A 23,999-nucleotide genomic window follows, 5' to 3' on the forward strand; every position below is an offset into this window, starting at 1 on the left:
TAGAATCTGCCTTAAAAATACCTAAAGACTTTGCTTCCACAGCCACCTGTGGCAATGAATTTCTGACTTAAATTCAACCACATCCGTTGGCCTTTCTTGATCTCCATTCTAAAATGATGCCCCTCTATTCAGGGGCTGTGTCCCCTGGTCTCCCATCATAGGAAACATCCATTCTATCAAGGCTTTACACCATTCAACAGGTTTCAAGTAGGTCACCCCTCTTTCTTCTGAATTCCTGTAAGTACAGGCCCAGAACCATCAAACATACTTCATACGATAAGCCTTTCAATCCTGGAATCATTTTCATGAAAGTCCTTTGAATCCTCTCCAATGTCAGTGCATCTTTTTTAGATAAGAGGCTCTAAACTGATCACAATACTCCAAGTAAGGTCTCATCAGTGCTTTATAAAGCTTCAACATTACATCCTTGCTTTTATGTTCTAGTCCTCTCGAAATGAATGCTAACGTTGCATTCCTCATCACAAACTCAACCTGCAAATTAACATTTAGGGAATCCTGCAGAATGACTCCCAAGTCCCTTTGCACTTCAGTTGTTTGTATTTTCTCTCCATTTTGAAAATAGTCTGACACTGTATTTCATCTGCCACTTCCTTGCCCATTCTCCTAATCTGTCTAAGTCCTTCTGTAGGCTCTCTACATCCTCAAAATTACCTGCCCCTCCATCTATTTACGTATTGTCTGTAAACTTTGGAACAAGGCCATCAATTCCATCATCCAAGTCATTGAGATATGACATAAAAAGAAGCAGTCCCAACACTGACCCTGGTGGAACACCACTAGTCACCGGCAGCCAACCAGAAAAGGCTCCCTTTATTCCCACTCTATCTCTTCTGGCAATCAGTTACAGTTTTATCCATGCTAATACCTTTCCTGTAATACCATGGGCTCTCAACTTGTCAAGTAGCCTCATGTGTGGCACCTTGTCAAAGGCCTTTGGAAAAGTACACAACATCCATTGATTCTCCTTTGTCCATCCTGCTTGCTATTTCTTCAAAGAATTCCAAAAGGTTTGTCAGGCAAAATTTTCCCTTGAGGAAATTATGCTGACTATGGCCTATTTTATCTTGTGCCTCCAAATACACATCCTTAACAATGGACTCCAACATCTTCTTGACCACTGAGATCAGACTAGCAGATCTATATAATTTCCTTTTTTCTTCCTCGCTCCCTGCTTGGAGTTGAGTGACATCTGCAATTTTCCCATCTTTCAGCACCATTCCAGAATCTAGTGATCTAGTGATTCTTGTAAGATCATTACTAATTTATTTATATATATATATATATATATACAATACTTTTCTACAGTTCAATTGGCAGAATTGAAGAGCATAAAAACAAAGACAAGGAGGATATGTGTTTGAATGTAACAACAGAAATTTTAGTATTGAATAATGCATACTCAACTTCTTGTGCCTTGATTTTGCCCATAAATAAAATCAAGTGCCATTGTTATTATTTTGACTGAAAATTCTGACCTAACAACTCCTGTCGTTTCAAGGCCAATCAGTTTCAAGGTGCTGTCAAAACTGATCCAAATAGCTCACATCGTAGAGTGCAACAGCAATCTCTGATCAGTGAGGAAAGCTCTACTTCAGCACAGGTAAGTTTGACAGACTATAAATAAGATCCAACTTTCCTGTATAATCCTGTAAAATTTCTGAATGCAGATTACTCAAAATTCTTAATGTGGAGCATGATAAAAAATCAAATGAACACAGATTAGTAGTGTAAAAATAAATAACTTGGTCACAAATGATACTTAGACTTTCTGAATCATTGCATTACACTACAAATATTTTTACAAATGACTTCTAAAACAATTCTCTTACCCTGGAAAGCAAAAAGTTAATTGTTTTTAGTTATATTGCTTCATCTGGTACAATGAAAAATGTGGGAATTAACACTAAAATTAAGCATGTAGCATTTGAATAACATGAACATTTTTAGCTGAACAGGAAGCCTGTGATAGCTTGAAGTGGATTTTTTGTAGTGTTGTCTTTGATAAGTGGATGTAAAAATACCTGGTATACAGAAAAAAATCTGTTAATGATTTGAGCTTCCTAAGCACTTGGTAAAGTTCGTTGTGAGAGACTTCAGTGGTTCATGGTGCAGAGAATATTATTGACCAAGTTTTGAATTCCCTGGGTTTACAATAAGTAAAGGTATCTAATTTGTAGGATTTGTCAGGTGGTATGACCCATGAATTTGAGTTGGGTTTCAACTGTTCTGAAATGTCTTTATTTCCATGCCTACTAAAGGCTTAGTAGTTTAGATTGTAACCTATACAGAATACACAAAATGCTGGAGGAACTCAGCAAGTCAGACAGCATCTATGGAAAAGAAGAAACAGTCAACATTTTGGGCCAAGACACTTCAGTCATGAAGGTTCTTGGCCTGAAACGTCAATATTTTATTCTTTCCATAGATGCTGTGTGACCTGCTGAGTTGCCCCAGCAGTTTTAGTGTGTTGCTTTGGATTTCCAGCATCTGCAGACTTTCTTGTGTTAGAGTTGTAACCTACAGTATGTGGATGATAGCATTAAATTACATTGAGACAAATATTTCAGTAAAAATGAAAGCAGAATTTTCAACTGGAATGAAAAGTAAGAACAGAATACCTTCTGAAGGGTGAAAAACTAGATAAAGCAGAGGCTCCCAAGAGATTTGGAAATTTATTTACGTAAAATATTAGTTAACTAAGGAGAGATACTTTGTGTTCCAGTAGCCTTTCTGATTACACTAAGCTTTGTGTGTAGACTGCAATACAAAGGGGTAAAATGTAAGCTGAACTGCTGGAAATACTTAAAGTCAGTCAGTGTCTCAGGAAGAAAGAAACAGTTAATGTTTCAACTTGGTTCTAAAGAGTTTTTGATCTGGTATGTTAACAGCAACTCCGTGTTTTTTTTTACTTTATTCAGTTATTGTCGAATTTAAATCTCAAGTTTACAGATGACCTGGTGAATCTTTGAGCAATTCTTTGCACCAAACACATATAGCATTTTGACAATGGAGGATGTGTACCAGAGCAATGGCTAGTATCCAGCGTAGAAAATGCAAAATAAAAGATGCAGATGCTGGAATCTGGAGCAAAAAAAAACTGCTGGAGGAACTCAGTGGGTCAAGCAGCATCTATGGAGGCAAAGGGATGGTTGACATTTTGGGTCAAGACCCTGCATCAGGACTGAGTATAGGGGAAAGATAACAGTTTGCGATGTAGAATCAGGTGATATGTGGGAAGGGAAAGGGGAGCTCAGAGACAACAGACTAGTGGATGATGAGTAGAAACAAATAGGAAACAGAAAATACAGATGGAGTGAGGTGGGGGAGAACAGGGGTATGTTAGAAATGGAATCTAGAAGGTGATGTTGAACTAGATAAAGGAGGGATAAGGACATAAATATCTAGGTGGGGCGGTGCAGGAAGGATAGGACAAGGAAGAGAAACCCAAGTGGACCAATGTGTGGGTAATGGGCAGATGGAACTGAGAAGAGGTGGTAATAATTCTAGTTAATGTAGGGGTGGGTGGTGGAGGGATAAAAATGTGAACAGAAACACCATGGGAATGGGTTACCTGAACATGAACTGGGAATTTGTTTTCTGGGATTTTAAAGCACTGGTGTGATTTGCTTGAATCTATCAAAGCCAACTCGAGGGGTAGAAAGAAACTCTAATTGTTTGAAATTGGAGCCAGACTTTTTAGAGATAAAGTTCGGAAATACTTGTACATCCCAAAGGATAAGATAAATTTAGAACATGTCTTGTATAATCAGTCAGTTGTTAATTTTAAATCTTCATTAGTAACCTACAGTGTTAAGGTTTATTTGCACATTAACCTGATACATTTTGGTCATGTATCAGCCACAACACATTGGTCAGATCAGACCACAGACAAAAGATAATTACCCCTATTTCTGTGTGATTCTTTGATGTAGTTACCAAATTTATATTTTTAATTATTTAAAAATAAAGTACTGCAGCTTTCCCTCATTATTCCTCATTATCCCTCATTCCCTCATTATTTTGCTATCATTAACTTCCCAATCAAAACTTTGCAATCATGGTTATCCCAAGGATTGCCTTCTATTTCTTTCTGCAAGTATATTCTCATATTCTAACTGCCATTCCTCTTCAACACCTTGATTACTTCATTGCCTACTACTGTGCTAGTCACTTTCACCTTCTGTCTGGTTTCCATCTAGCACATATAACCAAATATTACTAAAGTAAAACTCATTCATGGTATCTTTTGATATTGTGTAGTACATAATCCATTCTTTTCTCCATAACAGAACCATTTCAAAATTCCTTTTGTAGATCCAACTCATCTCTAGCAATAATATCTCCTCCAATCTAACAATAATCTTTGGTGAGGACTATTTGAAACCACCACCATTGTTCATTTGAATGCTCTTTTTGTAAATATTTTAATGTTGTCTGTGGATATATTGACATCTCCTATAGGTATTTGAATAACAATAGCCTTTCTACTTTATAGGTTATTGATCTGAGCACTGTACTGTATTTAACTATGACCCATTTATCTTTAGACAATTTTCTGTTTCATTTCTGATTTCCTGCTTCTGAGGTATTTTGCTTTCAGACAGCTTTTCTCTTATGTCATCCTCAGTTCCACAGTCACTATTACGTTTTCAGATCACTGATCATAATAAATTTAATCTTTCTTGAATAAGCATAGGAAATGTCATACCATCTCAAATTTTTAAAAAATCTCTAAATTTTTGCAATTCAAGTTCTCATGTTGTTGTTTAGGCTTAACAAGATGTGTGATATGCTCTAAGTTTAATGATTAATATCCTATCATTTGCTAGGAGAACATCTTCCATATATGGACCTACTCCAGTGCAAGCCTACTGAAACTTTGAATCCAAGCAATTGTATTGGATATGCATTTATTAAATTCTTTATCTAATCCACTACCGGCAGTTACTTCCATGTGAACCCTTGACCTTGGCCCTTAATTGCTTCAAATTCAAAGCACCTTGCCCTTGTTTACAAATCGTGCTCTGTTCTGTGGCTGACTGCAAACCTGTAACTGGTTTAATCAGCAGTTCTGACTGGTTACCTTTGCATTGTTTTTTGCACCATTGATAGCAGAACACTTAGCACCCTTGGCCTTGTTTTTGGCGCTCACTTGTTTATCTACCTCATCACCTTTGAAAGAATTTGCCTGAAGAGATTGTGGTGTCTGGCTCAGTTTAATTTCCTTTCATGTATTAATTTTTCCATGCTACAAGACCAGATTAGCTATCCTCATAAATTTTATTGAGATTCCTTGAATTGCATAAATTCTGGGCTCAGATTCAGATTCACTGCTATCACATGTACATCGAAACATACAGTGAAATGTTGTTTGCGTTACCATTACAACATAAGAATTTGCTGGGGGCAGGCTGTAAGTGTCATCACGCATTCCGCCACCAACATACAGCATGGCCATAATGTTCTGCAACAAAACAAGCCCCTTTCTTCCACCCACTCACACACATAGACATTCCTCCAAACACAGGACAACTGCCTCCAACTTCCAGTGGAGTTACAGGCAAGCTTTATCCATCAGGCTTGGACGTCCGATCGACCACAGGAGTCGCCTTTGACAGGACCTAGAACTCTAGATTCGGCAATATAGGGACCCGAACTTAAGGCCTCAACCTCCAAACTCGCAACTTGCATTCTTAGGGGATTACTGCTCCTCATACCTCCTGCCCACATGGACCTCTGATACCATAGGGATTCACTGACCCGAAGCGCTGGGGTGGGCAGGACACCTGCCCTCATCTTCTTTCATCTGCGGTGATTGCTGTTTCTACAAGCATCCACAGATGTCCTTCATTCACATCGTCACTGACCTTCGACGTGGAACAGAGGCCTGGACTCCACACACCCATGTCCCTAAACCCTATCCTGACCCTTAACTCCCTTCTCTGTCCCCAGAACCATTCCAAAAAATGTCTAAAACAAGCAAGTCTAAGCCATGATCTCAAGCTTGGCGCCATCTTAACTGAACGATTAAGATCATAGCTGCAAGCAGGGAAAAAAAATTAAAGGCATTAAGGAAAATTACAATTTTGTTTTCTTTGAAAGCTTTCATTTTTGTCAAAAATCATGGAAATTGATCTTGACCGTATGTGTGATGCACCTCCTACCCTCAACCCTATTCACCGAAACTCCTGACCTGATGCTTATATTAGCAGATTTCTTAAAAGACCACTCTCAAGACCAAGGTAACATATCTGAATGATTGGCAAAATAAGCAAATGCTTTGAGAGGCTGGTCAAGAACTACATCTGCAGCATACTACCACCCAAACTGGACCCCCTACAATTCATCTACTGACTCAACCGATCGACAGATGACTCAATAGCCACAGCTCTACACCCCGTCCTTACACACCTGGAGAAGAAGGGTACTTATGTGAGAATGCTGTTCTTGGACTACAGTTCAGCACTCAACACCATAATTCTCTCCAGACTCGGCAAGGAACTCAGAGAACTCGGCCTTCACCCTGCCTTGTGTAGCTGGATCCTGGACTTGCTGTCAGATCGCTGGCAGGTGGTAAGAGTGGGCTCCCTCACCTCTGCCTCTTGGACCCTCAATACAGGTGCCCCTCAGGCTATGTGCTAAGCCTCTCCTTTACTCTCTGTACACCCATGACTGTGTCACTACCCACAGCTCCGATCTGCTAATTAAATTTGCCACACTGATTGGCCTAATATCAAATAATAATGAGGCAGTCTACAGAGAAGAGGTCATCACCCAGTGGTGTTAAGAGAACAACCTCTCCCTCAATGTTGCAAAAACAAAGGAGCTGGTTATGGATACAAAGGAGACAAGCTAACTTCTATTGGCATTAATGGATCTGGGGTTGAGAGGGTCAACAGCTTTAAGTTCCTTGGCATAAACATCACCAAGGATCCCAAGTGGTCTATGCATACTGGTTGTATGGTGAAAAAGACACAATAGCGCCACTTTCACCTTAGCTGGCTGAAGAAATTTGGTATGGGCCTCCAAATCCCAAGAACTTTCTACAGGGGAACAATTGAGAGCATCCTGACTGGCTGCATCACTGCCTGGTATAGGAACTGTACTTCCCTCAATCGCAGGTCTCTGCACATCTGTAGATGTGAATTTCCCACTCTGCAGGGCATTTACAAAGACAGGTGTGTACAAAGGGTCTGAAGGATCATTGGGGACTAGAATCACCCCAACCACAAACTGTTCCAGCTGCTACCATCTGGGAAACGGTACCACAACATAAAAGCCAGAAACAACAGGCTCCGGGGACAGCTTCTTCTACCAGGCCATCAAACTGCTTAATTCATGCTCAAGCAACTGTATTTCTGTTATATTGACTACCCTGTTGTACCTAATATTTATTATAAATGACTATAAATTGCACATCACATATTTAGATGGAGATATAACAAAAATTTTGACTCATGTATATGAAAGATGTAAATAATAGTCAATTCAATTCAAGTTCTATACATTTCAATATCCTTCAGAACTACTAATATTACCAATCTTGATTTTAAAGAAAACACCCTTTAATCCTTTGATCTTTGCAAACCACTGTGTTGTCTCCAACCTGCCTTCTCTGAAGTTCTCAAATTGTCTGTGCATGGGGGAAGGGGTGGACTGGTGGGAGGGAGGAATGGGGGTTATTGTTCTGTTGAATGTTGTGGGCATGCTATATTATTGCCAGAATGGGAGATGACACTCAGAGGCTGCCCCTAGCCCATACTTAGATTGTGTTGGCTGTTAATGCAAATGACACATCTCACAGTGTGTTTCATTTTACATGTGATAAATAAATGGATCTGGATCTGAATCTAGAAAATAATTCCAAACTCTCAGATCAGACAAAAAATTTTGCCTCATCTATCTTATTTTGAAATGATGATCCTTAATTCTGGATTCTGTCGTGAGGAAATATCATCTCCATGTTCACTTTGATAAGGCTCTTCACAATCTGCTGCTTCAGCATTTCTCATTATTTTTCTAAATTTGAGCATATTAGGGGCCATTCTCCCCTTAAGATCACTGGCCATTTTGAGGTATCAGTCTAATAAACATCTGACCTGCTTCCAACATGTTAAAATCTTTCCTTTAAAAAGGTCAGTAGAGTAATGTAACACAGAAACAGACCTTTTGGTTCAGCTTGTCTATACCAACCAAGACACCCTTCCAAGCTAGTCCCATTTGCCAATGTTTGGTCTCAATCCCTTTAAACCATGTATCTGTCCAAATGTGTTTTAAATATTATGCCTCACTTTCAATACACGTTCCATACATGCATCGCCCCTCTGCATGAAGAAAATATCCCCAATAATATTTCCCCATCACCTCAAACCAGTGCCTCTAGTTTATGGTTCCCATTCCCAAGGAAAAAGACTGATCATTTACCCTATCTATACCCCTCATATTTATATACATCTTTATAAGGTCGCCGCTCATCTCCTATGCTGCAAGGAATAAAGTTCTCTACTGCCCATTCTCTCCCTGTAGCTCATGCCCTTGAGTCCTAATAACTTACTTAAAAATCTTCTTCGAACTTTCCATCTTAATAACATCTTTCCTCTAAAGATAGGAATGAAAATTATACACGCTCTCGGTCCAGATGTGTAATGGAGTGTATATTGACTGGTTGCATCATAGCCTGGTATGGAAACTCCAATATCCTTGAATGGAAAATCCTGCAAAAAAGTAGTGGCACGGCCCAGGCCATCAGGGATAAAATCCTCCCCACCACTGAGTACATCAACATGAAATGCTGTCGCAGAATAACATGGACAAGAAAGTTAATACAATTATGTAACCAAGACAGTTAGCAAAACCACCCCCTTACCCACACCATCTACTGCATCATGTCGCAGCACTGTAAACACTTTAAACCACTTGTAATGAATACATGGTGGTATTTGTGTTTAAGCACATTTAATTCCATATCTGCTTCTAACTTTATTTTTTTGTAATTCTTCATTCTGTAGAATTGTTAAATGATTTTCATTGCACTGACATACCACAGCAATTTTCTAATACATGTAAATGTATATGATGATTAAATCTGATCCATGATAAACATGATAAGCCAGTTACTCATTTTATTTTGAGCCTCATATCCTAAGCTTTACATATTTTCCCACCTCATCTCATTGCTCCTAAGCCTGTCAAGTGACTTAACCTTGTCTTTTGCCTCCCAATCTGTCTTTTCCTTGTCTCTCTCTCACTTTAAAAGGCTATTAAATGTTTAGAATTTCACCATAAACTTAACAAATTCTTGTGTCTTTGACTCTGATAAAGCATTATGGGAAATTAAATCTATAATAAAGGTTATAGAAAAGAATGGTAATGATCTGTGTGAGATAATTGGATGTCAATTTTGAATACTTTTTCAAAATAGAGTAACTACCAAGTTTACGTGTTTGTTCATACAGGATATTTTACATTTTTACAGGTTCAGCCAAATTTGCAAGCCAACTTCAGCCAGCAGATCTCAGTTTCCAGTCAGGATGCCCAGACATCCTCTCTCTCTAACACTGTGATGATTTCCCAGCCGGTAGCAGATGCTGGGCAGCTTTCATTTACTTTATCCCAAAATTCCACACAAAGTGCTGCAGTTACTACTTTTACTTAGGATAGGCTGCTGCGGTAAGCATTACATTCGCCTCTCCGTTCTTTGTAAAGGGATTGTTCTGAAACATGTTTCACTAATTTGTAAAATATTTAACCTCTCAATCTTTTAAAAATGTTAGTACAATTTTTTTTGTTGTTGAGTGAACTTTTTGTAGTGAGTGGAAAGAATAGCTGATAGAAAAAATATCCATTTTTGGATACTACCCTATATTTGGAGTCCTTAATGGAACAACAATGTTAGGGCAATTATCTAATATGAATTAAAATGTTTGTTAAGGTATGGAAAAGTAATTTTGAAGTCACATGACTTGTTCATAGAATATTGCACAGTTGAGAGGAAAAGGTGTGATGAAGAAGTGATAAGAGTGAAGACAAGATCATGCACATCTCTGTGCACCCAGTATGTATACAATGTCACCATGAACCTGTCAACAGGTGAGCCTGGTCTCCAATCAACTCGGAACAAACTGCCATTAAATCAAGATTTTGCTCTGTCAAGTCCATGTGGTATTTGTTGGGCAGTGGGCACAACCATTAAAAGAATTGCGAACTGGATTTGAAGTGGGTACCATAAGGGTTCAATATAGTGCTGGGTATAATGAAAGGATAGCATGGTACTATATAGGGTGCAGTGATCTTTTATTAACATTGTTCTGAGAGTGGAGACATTTAGATTATAATAAAGATGAGCTAAAATAGAACTGAGATAGCTGAGATTTGGTGTAATGGAAATGTACAAAATGACTATTGTCTAAGGTTGCCCTACCAAGGAAAACAGGCTCATAACTTATGGGACATGTATTTTAGAGTGATAGTGGTCTATGTCTGAAAGCTTGAAAGCTTCTGCAACCTCTATTGCATAAAGAAGGTAGTTGAATAAGAGCCTATAGTTATAGTTGGAAAGTATCATTTGTTGTGAAATGCTACATTTTTCATCCAGAGTGGATTAAGTGGTTTCCTTTTATGCTGTAAATTTATTTGAAAATATACCTTCACACATAGCAGTAAGTATTTAATGCCATTCTTTTTTTCTCTCACTAGCTTCTCTCAAGGTCAACAGCTCGTTACAAAGTTGGTAACCGCTCCAGTGAGATACAGTGCTGTTATGGTTCCAACAACTATGATAATGGGTCAGGTCATGACAGCTTACCCCACTTTTGCCACTCAGCAACAATCCCAAACATTGTCATCAACACAGGGCCAGCAAGAGCAACACCAGACGCAGACAACCATAGATCAGCCAGAGTTTCAGACACTGACTCAACACTCTCCACAGTGGATACAGGTATGAAAAACTGAAGATTATGTTTCTTAAAGAATAGAACCTCCTGCCCCCCAATAGATAAATACAAAATAAAGTATAATTCTGAAATAAGAATACAAATAAAACTTGCAAGAAACTCATCTGCTTAGTGAGAAAAGTTTTGAAGACTATCTCTAGCACAGTCCAATACTGCCAGATTTAAAAGTTGTTACAATAACATTTGAATGAATAAAGCCTTTCTCTGACACATCACTTTTGACAACAAACTAGCTTAATTGTTTTTTGAATTACAACTTCTAAGTTTTAAAGGCCAGGGATAATTTTTTTTTTGTACATTTGTAACAAGTCAGGAGCCCACTGGAGAACAGATGCTCACCCATTTGAACTGGAGGCAGGTTATGTTTTGTAACATCAAAACATGAAACTAATTCAAAGGAAGACATGGGAGTCCAAAATGTGAATCTGACTCCATGTTTACTTTAAGCGAGGTGCGCACATATCAAGAGGTAGCATGATGATGTATGCAATTCATGGATTTTTACGTATAACCCATAATGAGTTATTTACAGAAAAATAATATTTACTCAAACAATATATTTACAATATTACTGAAATATTAAATACACAACACTCCTCCCTGCTTAGCTATAAACTCCAACTAATTAGAAAATAGGTCTTAATTATATACACAGTATATTATATGCAGACATTACAACATAGTAAATTTTTAATTTATTTCATTCAAGCCTTAAGATTTAGTCACTGTAGAGAGGATTAGAAACTCTTGTGGGATAATGCCTTTCCTGATGAGGGGGATTACTCTGCTTGGCAGGTGAAACTTGTGGCTGTGAAACAATCTCAGGTTCTAGGGCCTCCTCCTTGGTGTTTGTAGGATTTGACTCTGGGACTGCAGGAAGTGGTTCTGGCAGTGGTAGCTACCTTTCTTCACTAAAAACTAACTTTGCTCTCCTCAACTGGTTTTGGTGTTACCTCCAACGATATCAGATGCAATATCCATTCTGTAGGAGAGAGATCCAGTTTTGTCTTTAATCTTTCTGAATACCCACTTTTGATCACTTCTGCAGTTCTTCGCCAGGCCTGTTTGTCTAGGAATGAAACGTTGTTTGAGGTGCCTTCAAATTTGTCTCAGCTGTTTCTCTTGCATATTGTTTCTGAAATTGGGTTTGAAGAGATTCAAGCATGAATGTAAGGGACGACCTAAGAACAGCAAAGCCTCTGTGTTGTTGGTTGTGGAGTGTGCTGCATTGTGATATGCAAAGAGGAAATTGGAGAGCTTCTGATTCAGTGTCAGTGTAGTGTATTCTGCTGACATTGATTGCAGTGGGTTCTTTAGATTCTGGACAAAACTTTCCTCCAAGCCATTTGTAGCTGGGTGATATGGTGCTGATGTAATATGTCATATTCCATCTTAAGATTGGAAGAGCTCAGATAGTAGAGAGCACCCTTGTGGCCATCCCCCTCAGTAATCATTATCTCATTTGGATGCTGTTAGGGGAGGGGGGGGGGGGGTGACCTGATAGAGGACGACCATGGTGATAGGGTCTCTGGCACTGAACCTAGTTCCATGGTGCAGAAGGGAGAGAAGAAGATGAGGGATGCAGTAGTCATAGGGGATTCCATAATAAGAGGAACAGACAGGAGGTTCTGTCAGCCTGATAGAGATACCCGCATGGGATGTTGCCTCCCAAGTACCAGGGTACGGTTGGTGTCTCAGATTGGGTGCAGAGTATTCTGAAGGGAGAGGGTGAACAGCCAGAAGTCTTGGTACATATTGGTAACAATGACATAGGTAGAAAAAGGGAGGAGGTCCTGTAAAGAGAATTCATGGAGTTGGGTAGGAAGCTGAAAATCAGGACCTCCAGGGTAGTAATCTCAGGATGGCTGCCTGTGCCACATGCTAATGAGTGCAAGAATAGCATGATCAGGCATATTAATGCATGGCTGAGAGACTGGTGTATAGGGCAGGGCATTGGGTTTCTGGATTATTGGGGCCCTTTCTGGGGGAAGATACAACCTGTACAGAAAGGACAGGTTACACCTGTACCCAAAAGGGTCCAATATCCTAGCATACAGGTTTAATAGAGATGTTAGAGAGGGTTTAAACTAATTTGGCAGGGGGATGGGAACCAGAGTGATAGGGCTGAGGAAGGGGAAAACAAATAAATCAACGATAGTGTGCAACAGAGATGATAGAAAGAACAGGCAGGAGGTGAGGCATAATCACAGCCAGTGGGATGATTTGCAATGGAAAGCAATAAATACTGGACTGAAAATGTTATATTTGAATGCATGTGGCATAAGAAATTAAATGGACGATCTTGAAATTCAGCTTCAGATTGGCAAGTATGACTTTGTGGCCATCTCTGAAACTTGGCTAAAGAATGGCTGCCACTGGGAGCTAAATGTCCAAGGATATACAGTGTATCAGAAAGATAGGTCAGTAGGCAGAGGGGGTGATGTGGCCCTGTGTATAAGAAATAATATTAAATCATTAGAAAGGGATGATGTAGGATCAGAAGGTGTAGTCTCTATGGGTTGAGTTAAGAAATGGAAAGGGTAAAAGGACCCTAATGGCAGTTGTATACAGGCCTCCAAACAGCAGCCAGGATGTAGATTACAAATTACAGCAGGAGATAGAAAAGGTGTGTCAGAAGGGCAATGTTATGATAATCATTGGGGATTTTAACATAAAAGTGGATTGGGGAAAACCAGGCCAGTACTGGGCCTCAAGAAAGAGAATTTGTAGAATGTCTAAGGGATGGCTTTTTTTTTAGAACAGCTTGTTGTTGAACCCACTAGGAGATCAGCTGTATTAGATTGGGTGATAGAAGAGCTTAAGGTTAAAGAGGCCTTAGGGAGCAGTGATCACAATATGATTGAGTTCACTTTGAAATTTGGGAAAGAAAAACTAAATTCCAATGTGTCGTTATTTCAGTGGAATAAAGGAAATTACAATGGCGTGTGAGGAGAACTGGTCAAAGTTGAAAGGGACATGAGCAGGAAGGACAGCAGAGCAGCAGTGGCTGGAGTTTCTGCAAAAAATGAGGGAATTGCAAGAGAGATATATTCCAAATAAGAAGAAATTTTTGAATGGAAGAAGGACACTACCGTGGCTGACAACTGAAGTCAGCCAAAGTAAAAAGCAAAAGAGAGGGCATACAAGGAAGCTAAAGCAAGTGGGAAGATAGAAGGAAACTAAGAAGGTTATTAGGAAGAAAAATGAAATGAATTATGAAAGGAAGCTGGCAATAAATATCAAAGAAGATACTAAAACCTTTTTTAAGTATATAAAGAGGAAAAGAGAGTTGAGGATAGATATCAGACCAATTGAAAATGATGCTGGAGGTATTGTAATGAGAGATGCAGAGATGGCAGAGGAACTGAATGCGTTATTTTGCATCAGTCTTCACAATGGAAGACATTTGCAGTATACCAGACATTCAAGAGTGTCAGGGAAGTAAAATATATGCAGTGAAAATTATGACTGAGAAGGTGCTCAGGAAGCTTAATGGTCTGAAGGTGGATTAATCTCCTGGACCTGATGGAATGCATCCTCGGGTTCTGAAGAAAGTAGCTGGAGAGATTGTGGAGGCATTAACAATGATTTTTAAAGAATTGATGGATTCTGGCATTGTACCAGATGACTGGAAAATTGCAAATGTTACTCCACTATTTAAGAAGTGTGGGAGACAGCAGAAAGGAAACTGTAGACCTGTTAGCCTGAGATCAGTGGTTGGGAATTTGTTGGAATTGATTGTTGGGGATGAGACTACGGAGTACCTGGAGGCACATGACAAGATAGGCCAAAGCCAGTATGGTTTCCTGAAAGGAAAATCCTGCCTAACTAACCTACTGTAATTTTCTGAGGAAATTACAAGCAGGGTAGACAAAGGAGATGCAGTAGACGTGGTGTACTTGGATTTTCAGAAGGCCTTTGACAAAGTGCCGTGCATGAGGCTGTTTAGCAAGATAAGAGCCCATGGAATTACAGGGGAGTTACTAGCATGGGTGGAGCATTGGCTGATTGGCAGAAAACAGAGAGTGGGTATAAAAGGATTGCATTCTGGCTGGCCGCCGGTTACCAGTGGAGTTCCACAGGGGTCAGTGTTGGGACCACTGCCTTTTACAATGTATGTCAATGATTTGGACTGTGGGATTAATGGAATTGTAGCTAAATTTGCCGATGATACGAAGATAGGTGGCGGAGTGGGTAGTGTTGAGGAAATAGAGAGCCTGCAGAGAGACTTAGATAGTTTAGGGGAATGGGCAAAGAAGGGGCAAATGAAATACTGTACAATGTTGTATAGTGTATGGTCATGCACTTTGGTGGAAGAAATAAATGGACAGACTATTAGATGGAGAAAGAATTCAAAATGGACTTGGGAATCCTTGTGAAGGATACCCTAAAGGTTAACCTCCAGGTTGAGTCAGTGGTGAGGGCGGCGAATGCAATGTTGGCATTCATTTCTAGAGGTATAGAATATAAGAGCAGGGATGTGAGTGTTGAGGCTCTATAAGGCACTCGTGAGACCACACTTGGAGTAATGTGTGCAGTTTTGGGCTCCTTATTTTAGAAAGGATATGCTGACATTGGAGAGGGTTCAGAGAAGATTCACGAGAATAAATCTAGGAAAGAAAGGGTTACTGTATGAGGAACATCTGGCAGCTCTTGGGCTGTATTCCCTGGAGTTCAGGAGAATGGGGGGAGGGGGGTTTCTCACAGAAACATTCCAAATGTTAAAAAGCCTGAACAGATTAGATATGGCATAGGGGAGTCTAGGACAAGAGGGCGCGACTTCAAGATTGAAGGACATCTATATAGAATAGGGATGCGGAGAAATTACTTTAGTTAGAGAGTGGTAAATCTGTGGAATTTGTTGCCACAAGGGGCTGTGGAGGCCAAGTCATTGGGCGCATTTAAGGCAGAGATAGATAGGCTCTTGATTAGCAGGGCATCAAAGGGTATGGGGAGAAGCCTGGGGAGTAGGGATGACTGGAAGAGTAGGATCAGCCCACAATTGAATGGTGGAGCAGACTCGATGGGCTGAATGGCCTATTTCTGCTCCTATATCTTATGGTCTTATTCCATTCATTTTTAGTAATGACTGAAACTGCTCCCCCACAAAATGTGGTCTATTGTCACTGACTAAGTGTTCTGGAACACTAGTCCTTGCAAAGAGGCTTCTCAATACATCAACAGGCTATTGGGAACACATCATTGAAGAAATTACCCAGAAACTTGTGCCCATGAATGGTCTGGCAAATTCAACTTGAATTCTCGGCCAGGGCAACGTATGTTGTTCCCAGGGATTGAGAACTGTTGCTCTTGGCATCTTCTGGACCTGTCAGCATGGCAGATGCTCACTCTACTGATCAAAGCTTTCATTTTAACTGTTCCTATATGACCACCTTGTAGCTCCTCAAACACTTTAGCTCTCAGCTTAGATTATAAATGCTCAATCCCAACAAAATGCAAACTCTATCTAGAGCAAGTTCATGTCAGCACTTGTAAAAATGGGGGAACTGTTGTTTCTACTGCACCTTCCAATCATTTTGAATGGCTATGTAGACCTGAGGCAGTGTGCGATCTTCTCTGGTTTCCCTTGGTATAATCTGTGGTAATATGGAAACTTTTAATTTGCATTAGGGAGAATACATCACGAGAAATGTCATTTTTTAGTAATTTTTCCAGCTATTTCCTTTTTCAAGGGTAAACAGGACAATCTGTTAGTATTTCTATGATTAGTCATCCTCTTGAATTCAATACTGTATTTTAAATGTCCTCTAAGAAACAGAGTCCATCTTTGCATTTGTGCTACTGCTACGAATGGAACTCTCTTCTGTGGATTAGAAATGGACTAGTGTCAGTAACAAGGGTAAACTATCTCCCATACAAGTACTGGTTAAAATGTTTCACACTCCAAAACCAGACTCAAGGCCTCTCTGTCAATCTGTGTGTAGTTTTTCTCTAAAATTAGATACATTGCTATTTTTTTCTTGATCTGTAGTAATTAACTTAGGGATAAAGCACAATAGCCAAGTTTGGAAAGAACCTGTAATAGTAGTTGACAAATTCATAAAAGGACCACAACTGTGACATGCCCTTTGGCCTTGGGGCATTCACTACTGATTGAATTTTCTCAGCACACTCCTGTAGTCCTTCTGCCATCAAGTGTGACCACAGTAACTGATTCTTGGTTTAAAGAATTCACACTTATACTATGCTCTGAGCCATCTTTTTAACATTGTCTTATGATTTTGGAGATGTTCTTTGCTATCCTTACCAGTAAGTGAGATCATACAGGTTATGCTGAGTGCCTGCGCAGCCATGCAGCACCTGGCCCATAGCTGCCAGAGACCAGATGAGGACTCTACTCCAAAAATAAGCCTATTGTAGTGATAAAGCTTTTTGTGGGTGTACCTGGTGAGAAACACTTTACACTCTTCTTCCACCTCAATATGCAGGGAAGCCTCAGCTCTGGCTGCTTTGCTGAATTGTTTTCCTCCAGAAAGGTTTGCAAAGATATTTCTACCCTAGGCAGAGAGTATTGATATATTAAGGCAACCTTAAAATCACCACTGATCCTGACAGACTCATTCTTCTTAGCTACTGGGGCCACTGGCATTGCCCATGGGCTCCACTAAACCTTGGAAAGATTTCCTTCAGCCTCCATGCAATCTACTTCACTGGCTACTTTATTTCAGATATAAGGAAAAGGATATGGGGTATGCAGACTCGGGTGCAACATTTTCACTTAACTCTATTTTCCCCTTTATATGCTGCGAGTTTTCCAATGCTATCCTTTCACATTGCTGTGGTATCACTCAGTACCACCTTCATGTACTTTCAGTTGGCTTCATTGCAGGGTATATGACATAGAGTTGGTGGATGGCTCTCCAATCAAGTTGTTGTCACACCTCCACAATGCTGGTCCTTCTGTTTTTACCACATACAAGTCTAATGCAGCTTGTTGGTTGTATTCTTCAGTCTAAGTTCTCTGAGTATCTGCAGGCTACAGTTCGGTATCTTTGAAATGCCTTGCAAACTCATTTTGTGAAATGACTGAAACAGCTGACCTAATGTCAATTCAAGTAATTTGCCAATCACGTGGATCATTAAGACCATTACTGAACTATTCTCAGACTAACTCTTCAACTCGGCCACGTAAGCTGTATGCTTCCTTTTGGTTCTGCTTATGAAACCTAAAGTATCTGCAAGTCAATAGTTTCAGTTCTAAATGTTCCTATATTACTGTCACAATATCAGCAAAACTTACTTTGGCTGGTTTGGTTGGAGCAGTTAAACTTCAAAACAAATTGATTCCCTTAAACCCAATGCACTCAGCAAGATTGGTTCTCGTTTCTCATTGGCCATTTCATTTGCTTCAAAATATTTTTGTTAGCTCAGTATACATGAACCACTTACCCATTGTCCAACCAAATGTGTCAATATTTCTGGTGTAGTCAGCCATTTGTTTTTCTAATGATTATTAATACCTGATAGTCATTCTTTATGAACCCACAAATAATTCCATTTATTGCCTTTCTTTATAAAATAAAACTCGACAGTCTCTGCATGTGAAGGGCTGTTTTTTTAAAAAATTGCTGTTCTTTACAATTTTTTATTTAGTTCGAACATCTTGCTGCGCTTCAACAGGTAAGTAGCTGAATCAAGTTTGTTTTAAAAATACCTCATCACCAATGTTCCATTATGCAACTTCAAAACATGAAACTAATTCAAAGGAAGTCATGGGAGTCTGAAATGTGGATGTTTACTTTAAGCAAGGCATGTCACATGATGACTTAAGCAATTCACATTTTTACATATAACCCACAATTATTTACAATATGACTCAAATATTACTTAAGTATTAAATACCCAACAGGGATCTTGAGGGTTCTATTGACAAGGCCAGGATATTATAACCAACTGCTCTCTCAGAAGATGCAGATGTCATCTAGGCCTAGAGGAATATTGGACCTCATGAAAAATGTGCCACCACATGTGAAATGGTCAATGTCTTTGATGGTGAACTGAATGCATCAAGTTCCAGCCTTTCATAAGGCAAAATATTCTGAGTGAATTGTTGCTTTGCAGGAATATCTTTAAAATGAAATAATTTTTCATTAATATAACTTTGATGATCTGATGTGTCTGTAAATGGAAGATTCGGCAGGATTAGTTCAAATGTAGTTACTGATTTTCAGTTAGGTTTCCATTTGGAAGCTTTTAACACCAGTAACAGTATTAGAAGTCAGTGAACTTATTAACTGGGAATAACATTCACTGACTGTTATTCTGAACAGCAGATGGGTAACTTCAGTACTAGTTGTAATCAGCAGAAATTATTTTTGTAATGACTTGTGGAATTCTACTGAATGGAAAGTTTATATGTCAAAGATTCAGGAGGTGAAGATAGTGAATTCTGTATGTTGAAATTATTTCTCCATTCCTTCACATAATTAACATTCTTCAAGGTCAGAGAAATTTGTTGACTAATTAGTAATAGTTAATTACAGTTAATAAATGCACACATTAAAGTTTCCATAAATTAAGATGAATAATCTTCAGTTTGAACCTGGTTTGCTTTAACTCTATTGATTGTTTTTAAACTTAGGCACCTAGATTTCTCCAAAGTAATCAATCAACCCATATTATTCTATCAACTGCTTGCCCTCTACAACAGAATACTTCCACTCATCAGCAGCTTTCCCAGCATAGAACTGACAGTTTATCAGAACCTTCAAAAGCCCAGTCACAGTAGCCTAGGTGATTTTCTTAACAATGAACAACTAACTGCATTAAGACTTCTAACTTTTAATTACGAAGCTGCAAATACTGAAATAAAGGTGGGCTTTCAGGTTGGAAAATACACCATACTCACTACTGACTATTCCAGTGTATTACACAACTATCCTGGAGAAAAGAACATGTATGTGGCTTGTGATGAGAAGTGTAAGCTCTTTGATACTTGTTGCTTCATTATGTAAAGATGCACTGCCAAGTACTAACCAGTATAAACAATTTGGAAATTTGTTTTTAAAAATTGTTTTTGTTAGTAGTAACACAAGCTGTTCCTCCAGTTTGTAAAATGTTGCAGCTGTAATGGGAAAATTGAAAGTCATTCCACTGTCAAATACTTAAGTCAGAATATTTTTTAAAAGCTTTATAAATGCACCCTTTATTGTATATTCTGTAAAATGTGTAAATAACTGGGTAAGGCAAGAATCAATAGTATAAAGCATGCAAGTGTAATCTGCGTAAATTTAAAAATTGCTTTAACTATTATTCTATAAAGATGTACAAACTAACCTCTTGAATATGTTCACAAAATACATGGGATCTTTTTCATTTATTTTTCTAATTAACTTGTCAAAATTCGTTTACCCTCTGCTTTATGGGATTAAAGATGCATTTAAATTGCGTTAGATTTGATAATCTGATCTGTTGAAAGGGTGCTCAAAGTGTTGACTAAGAATGTTTTAAATTATTCGTCCTAGTTTTACAAGACCCAAGACCATAAGGTATACAGCAGAATTAAGCCGTTTGACCCATTGCCACTATTACATCATGGCTAATCCATTTTTTTCTCAATTTCAGTCTTCTGCCTTCTCCCCACATCCCTTCATGCCCTGACTAATCAAGAATCTATCAACCTTTGCCTTAAATATACTCAATATCTTGGCCTCCACAACTTTCTGTGGCAACGAATTCCATAGATTCACTACTCTCTGGCTAAAGAAATTCTTCCTCATCTGTTCTAAATGGACGTTCCTCTGAGGCTGTGTCCTCTGGACTCAGACTCCCACACCATATGAAACATCCTCTCCACATCTACTCTTATCAAGGCCTTTCAACATTTAAGGTTTCAATGAAATCCCTCTCTTTTCTTTTGAATTCCAGTGAGTACTGGCCCAGAGCCATGAACTGCTCCTCATATGATAAGCCCTTCAAACCCAGAATAATTTCCTTGAACCTCCTTTGAACTCCCTCCAGTGTCAGCACATCCTTTCTTAGGTTAAGGGCCCAAAACTGTTCTCAAAACTCCAAGTGAGGCTTCACCAGCATATTCTAAGACCTTCACATTAATTCCTTGCTTTTACATTCTAATCCTCTCCAAATGAATGCTAATATTGCATTTTCCTTCCTCACCACTGACTCAACCTACAAATTAACCTTTAGGATATCCTGCACAAGGACTCCCAACTTCCTTTGTGCCAGATTTTTAAATTTTCTCTTTGTTTAGAAAATAATCTATGATTTTATTTATCCTATCAAAGGGCATGACCATACACTACTTTGCCCATTCTTCTAATCTGTGTAAGTCCTTCTGAAGCTGCCCTGCTTTCTCAAGACTACCTGCTCTAGCACCTCTCTGTGTCATCTGCAAACTTGGCCACAAAGCCACCAATTTCTTCATCCAAATCACTGACGTGTAAAAAGAAAAGGTCCCAACGCAGATCACCACTAGTCACCAGCAGCCAACCAGAAAAGGTTCCCTTTATTCCCACTCTTTGCCTCCTGTCAATTAGCCATGCTGCTATTTTTCCTGTAACGCCATTGGCTCTTAACTTATTGTGCAGCCTCATGTTTGGTATCTTGTCACATCCACCGATTCTTCCTTTTCTATCCTGGTACTTCTTCAAAGAATTCCAACAGATTTATCAGGCAAGATTTTTGTTTACCAAACTTTGCTGAATTTGGCCTATTTTGTCATGTGCTTCGAAATACTCCCAAACCACATCCTTAACCATCGACTCTGACATCTTCTCAACCACTGAGACGAAACTAAATGGCCTACAAATACCTTTCTTCTGCCTCTTTCCCTTCTTGAAGAGTGGAATGAAATCTGCAATTTTCCAGTCCTCTGGAACCATGCCAGAATTCACTGATTCTTGAAAGATCATTATTAATGCCTCCACAGTCTCTTCAGCCACCTTACAAAACCCTGGGGTATACACCATCTGGTCCAGGTGACTTATCTACCATCAGACCCAAGCACCTTTTCCCTGGTATTGGTAACTTCAGTCACTTTTGCCCACTGACACTCTCGAATGTCTGGCATTATGCTTATTCAGTTCGTCCATTGTTTCCTTGTCCACCATTACTGCCTCTCCAGCAGTCCCAAATCTACTCTTGCCTCTTTTACATTTTATTTATCTGAAGAAACTTTAAGTATCTTCTTTAATATTACAGGCTTATTTACCTTCGTATTCCATCTTTTCCTTTTTGACATTTTTTTAGTTACCTTCTGTTGGTTTTTAAAAGCTTCCCACTCCTCTAAGTTCCCATTGATTTTTGCTCTATTATATACCCTCTCTTTGGCTTTTATTTTGGCTTTGAATTCTCACCAGCCACAGTTGCATCATCCTGCCTTTAGAATACTACTACTTTGGGATTGTCTACCTTACACCTTCCAAATTGCTCCTAGAAACTCCAGCCATTGTTGCTAAGCCATCATCTCTGCTAGTGTTCGTTTCCAATCAATTTTGGCCAGCTCTTCTCTCATGCCTCTGCAATTCCCTTTATTATATTGTAATACTGATACATAATGTTAACTTCTCCTTCTCAAATTGCAGGGTGAATTCTAACATATTATGATCACTGCCTTCTTTAAAGCGTTCCTTTACCTTAAGCTCTCTCATCAATTCTAGTTTGTTGCATGACACCCAATCCAGAATAGCTGATTCTTTAGTGGGCTCAACCACCTGCTCTAAAATGCCAGCTCATAGGCAATCTAGAAAGTCCCCCTCTTGGGATCCAGTACCAATCAGCATTTTCTACTTCCTGTCTTAATTTGTAAACCACATCTTTGCTACTGTCTGGAGCTCTGTATGTAACTACTTCATGGTCTCACTTACTCTTGCAGTTTCTTAGTCCAACCCACAATGATTTTACTCCTTTCGATCTCTAGCTCATCTCTTCCACTTTTTTTTTAAAAAACTAGCAGAGCCATCCCAGCTCTTCTGCCTATCCTTTCGATACAATGTGTATGATTAGTTTGCTTGAAATCTCTTGCAATTTCTTTCTCATTCAACTTTAGTTCCAATTAATTGCAGCTGAACTAGGCAAGACTACTTTTGCAGCATTGTTCCATGATTTAAATGATGGAAATGTGCATAAGTGAATGTAAGTAAACATTTATTACATTTTTCTAATAAAGATCTCAAATTTACTGATTTCACTTTTATGGTTTTTGATTAACAGAACAATTAATGAACCCATTAAAATTATTTATGTCCAATTAAAACTAAACATGTCCACATTCCTAAAACCTTTTTGTACAAGTATTTTTATTCAATTATATGATTAACCAATAGAAACATTCCTAAGTGATAACATTGTTAGAATCTAGACAACTTTAAAAGGAACACACCATTTATAAATGAATAGTATTGATCTCTAACCACAAATGTTATTAAGGATAACATATTTCAAAGCTATCATATTGAACATTCAAAATAACAAAATTAGTTTTAATATCATGTCCCTAAACAAGCTGCACAGCAGTACCTCCACATCCTAAGAAGACTGAGGCAAGCAAGGCTCCCCATTCCTGTAAGTGGGTATTACAGGAGCACCAGAGAGCCTCCTGACAAGTTGCATCACCATCTTGTATTGGAGCAGCCAAGCATCAGACCTTGCGTCCCTACAAAGGACAGTGAGAACAATTGAGAGGATCATAGGGGTCTCCCTACCACCCATCAGAGACATTTATCAGGAACGCTATGTATGCAGGAACTTAAGTATTATTAAGGATCCCACACATTCATCCAGCATCCTCTTTGACTTTCTACCATCAGGCAAGAGACTCCAGTGATTAAAAATAAGCAATAACTGTCAGGATAGGAATCAGTTTCTTGCCCCAGGTCATTAGCTTTCTGAACTCACTGCCACATTGTATTCAAAGTGTCACTGGTTAATCTGTTCTGTACCTTACAATATTTAATTTATGCACTTCAATTTGTTATTTATATGTGACTCATCTGTAGATTTTATCCTTAACTTCATAAGTTATTCTGTGTGATGTGTACTACT

General features: G+C 38.9%; 1 protein-coding gene across 1 annotated transcript in view; it reads left to right on the forward strand.

Moving 5' to 3' along the window:
- clocka (clock circadian regulator a) overlaps positions 1-23,999 on the forward strand; it is a 142,034-nt gene extending 118,035 nt beyond the window's left edge. The window contains 5 exon segments of the mRNA XM_073063996.1: positions 1,520-1,621; positions 9,497-9,690; positions 10,717-10,960; positions 18,591-18,617; positions 19,579-23,999. Of these exon segments, the coding sequence (XP_072920097.1) occupies positions 1,520-1,621; positions 9,497-9,690; positions 10,717-10,960; positions 18,591-18,617; positions 19,579-19,725 (714 nt within the window). The 3' untranslated portion in view covers positions 19,726-23,999.

This window comes from Hemitrygon akajei, chromosome 13 (assembly GCF_048418815.1).
Source record: "Hemitrygon akajei chromosome 13, sHemAka1.3, whole genome shotgun sequence".
Classification (NCBI taxonomy): domain Eukaryota; kingdom Metazoa; phylum Chordata; class Chondrichthyes; order Myliobatiformes; family Dasyatidae; genus Hemitrygon; species Hemitrygon akajei.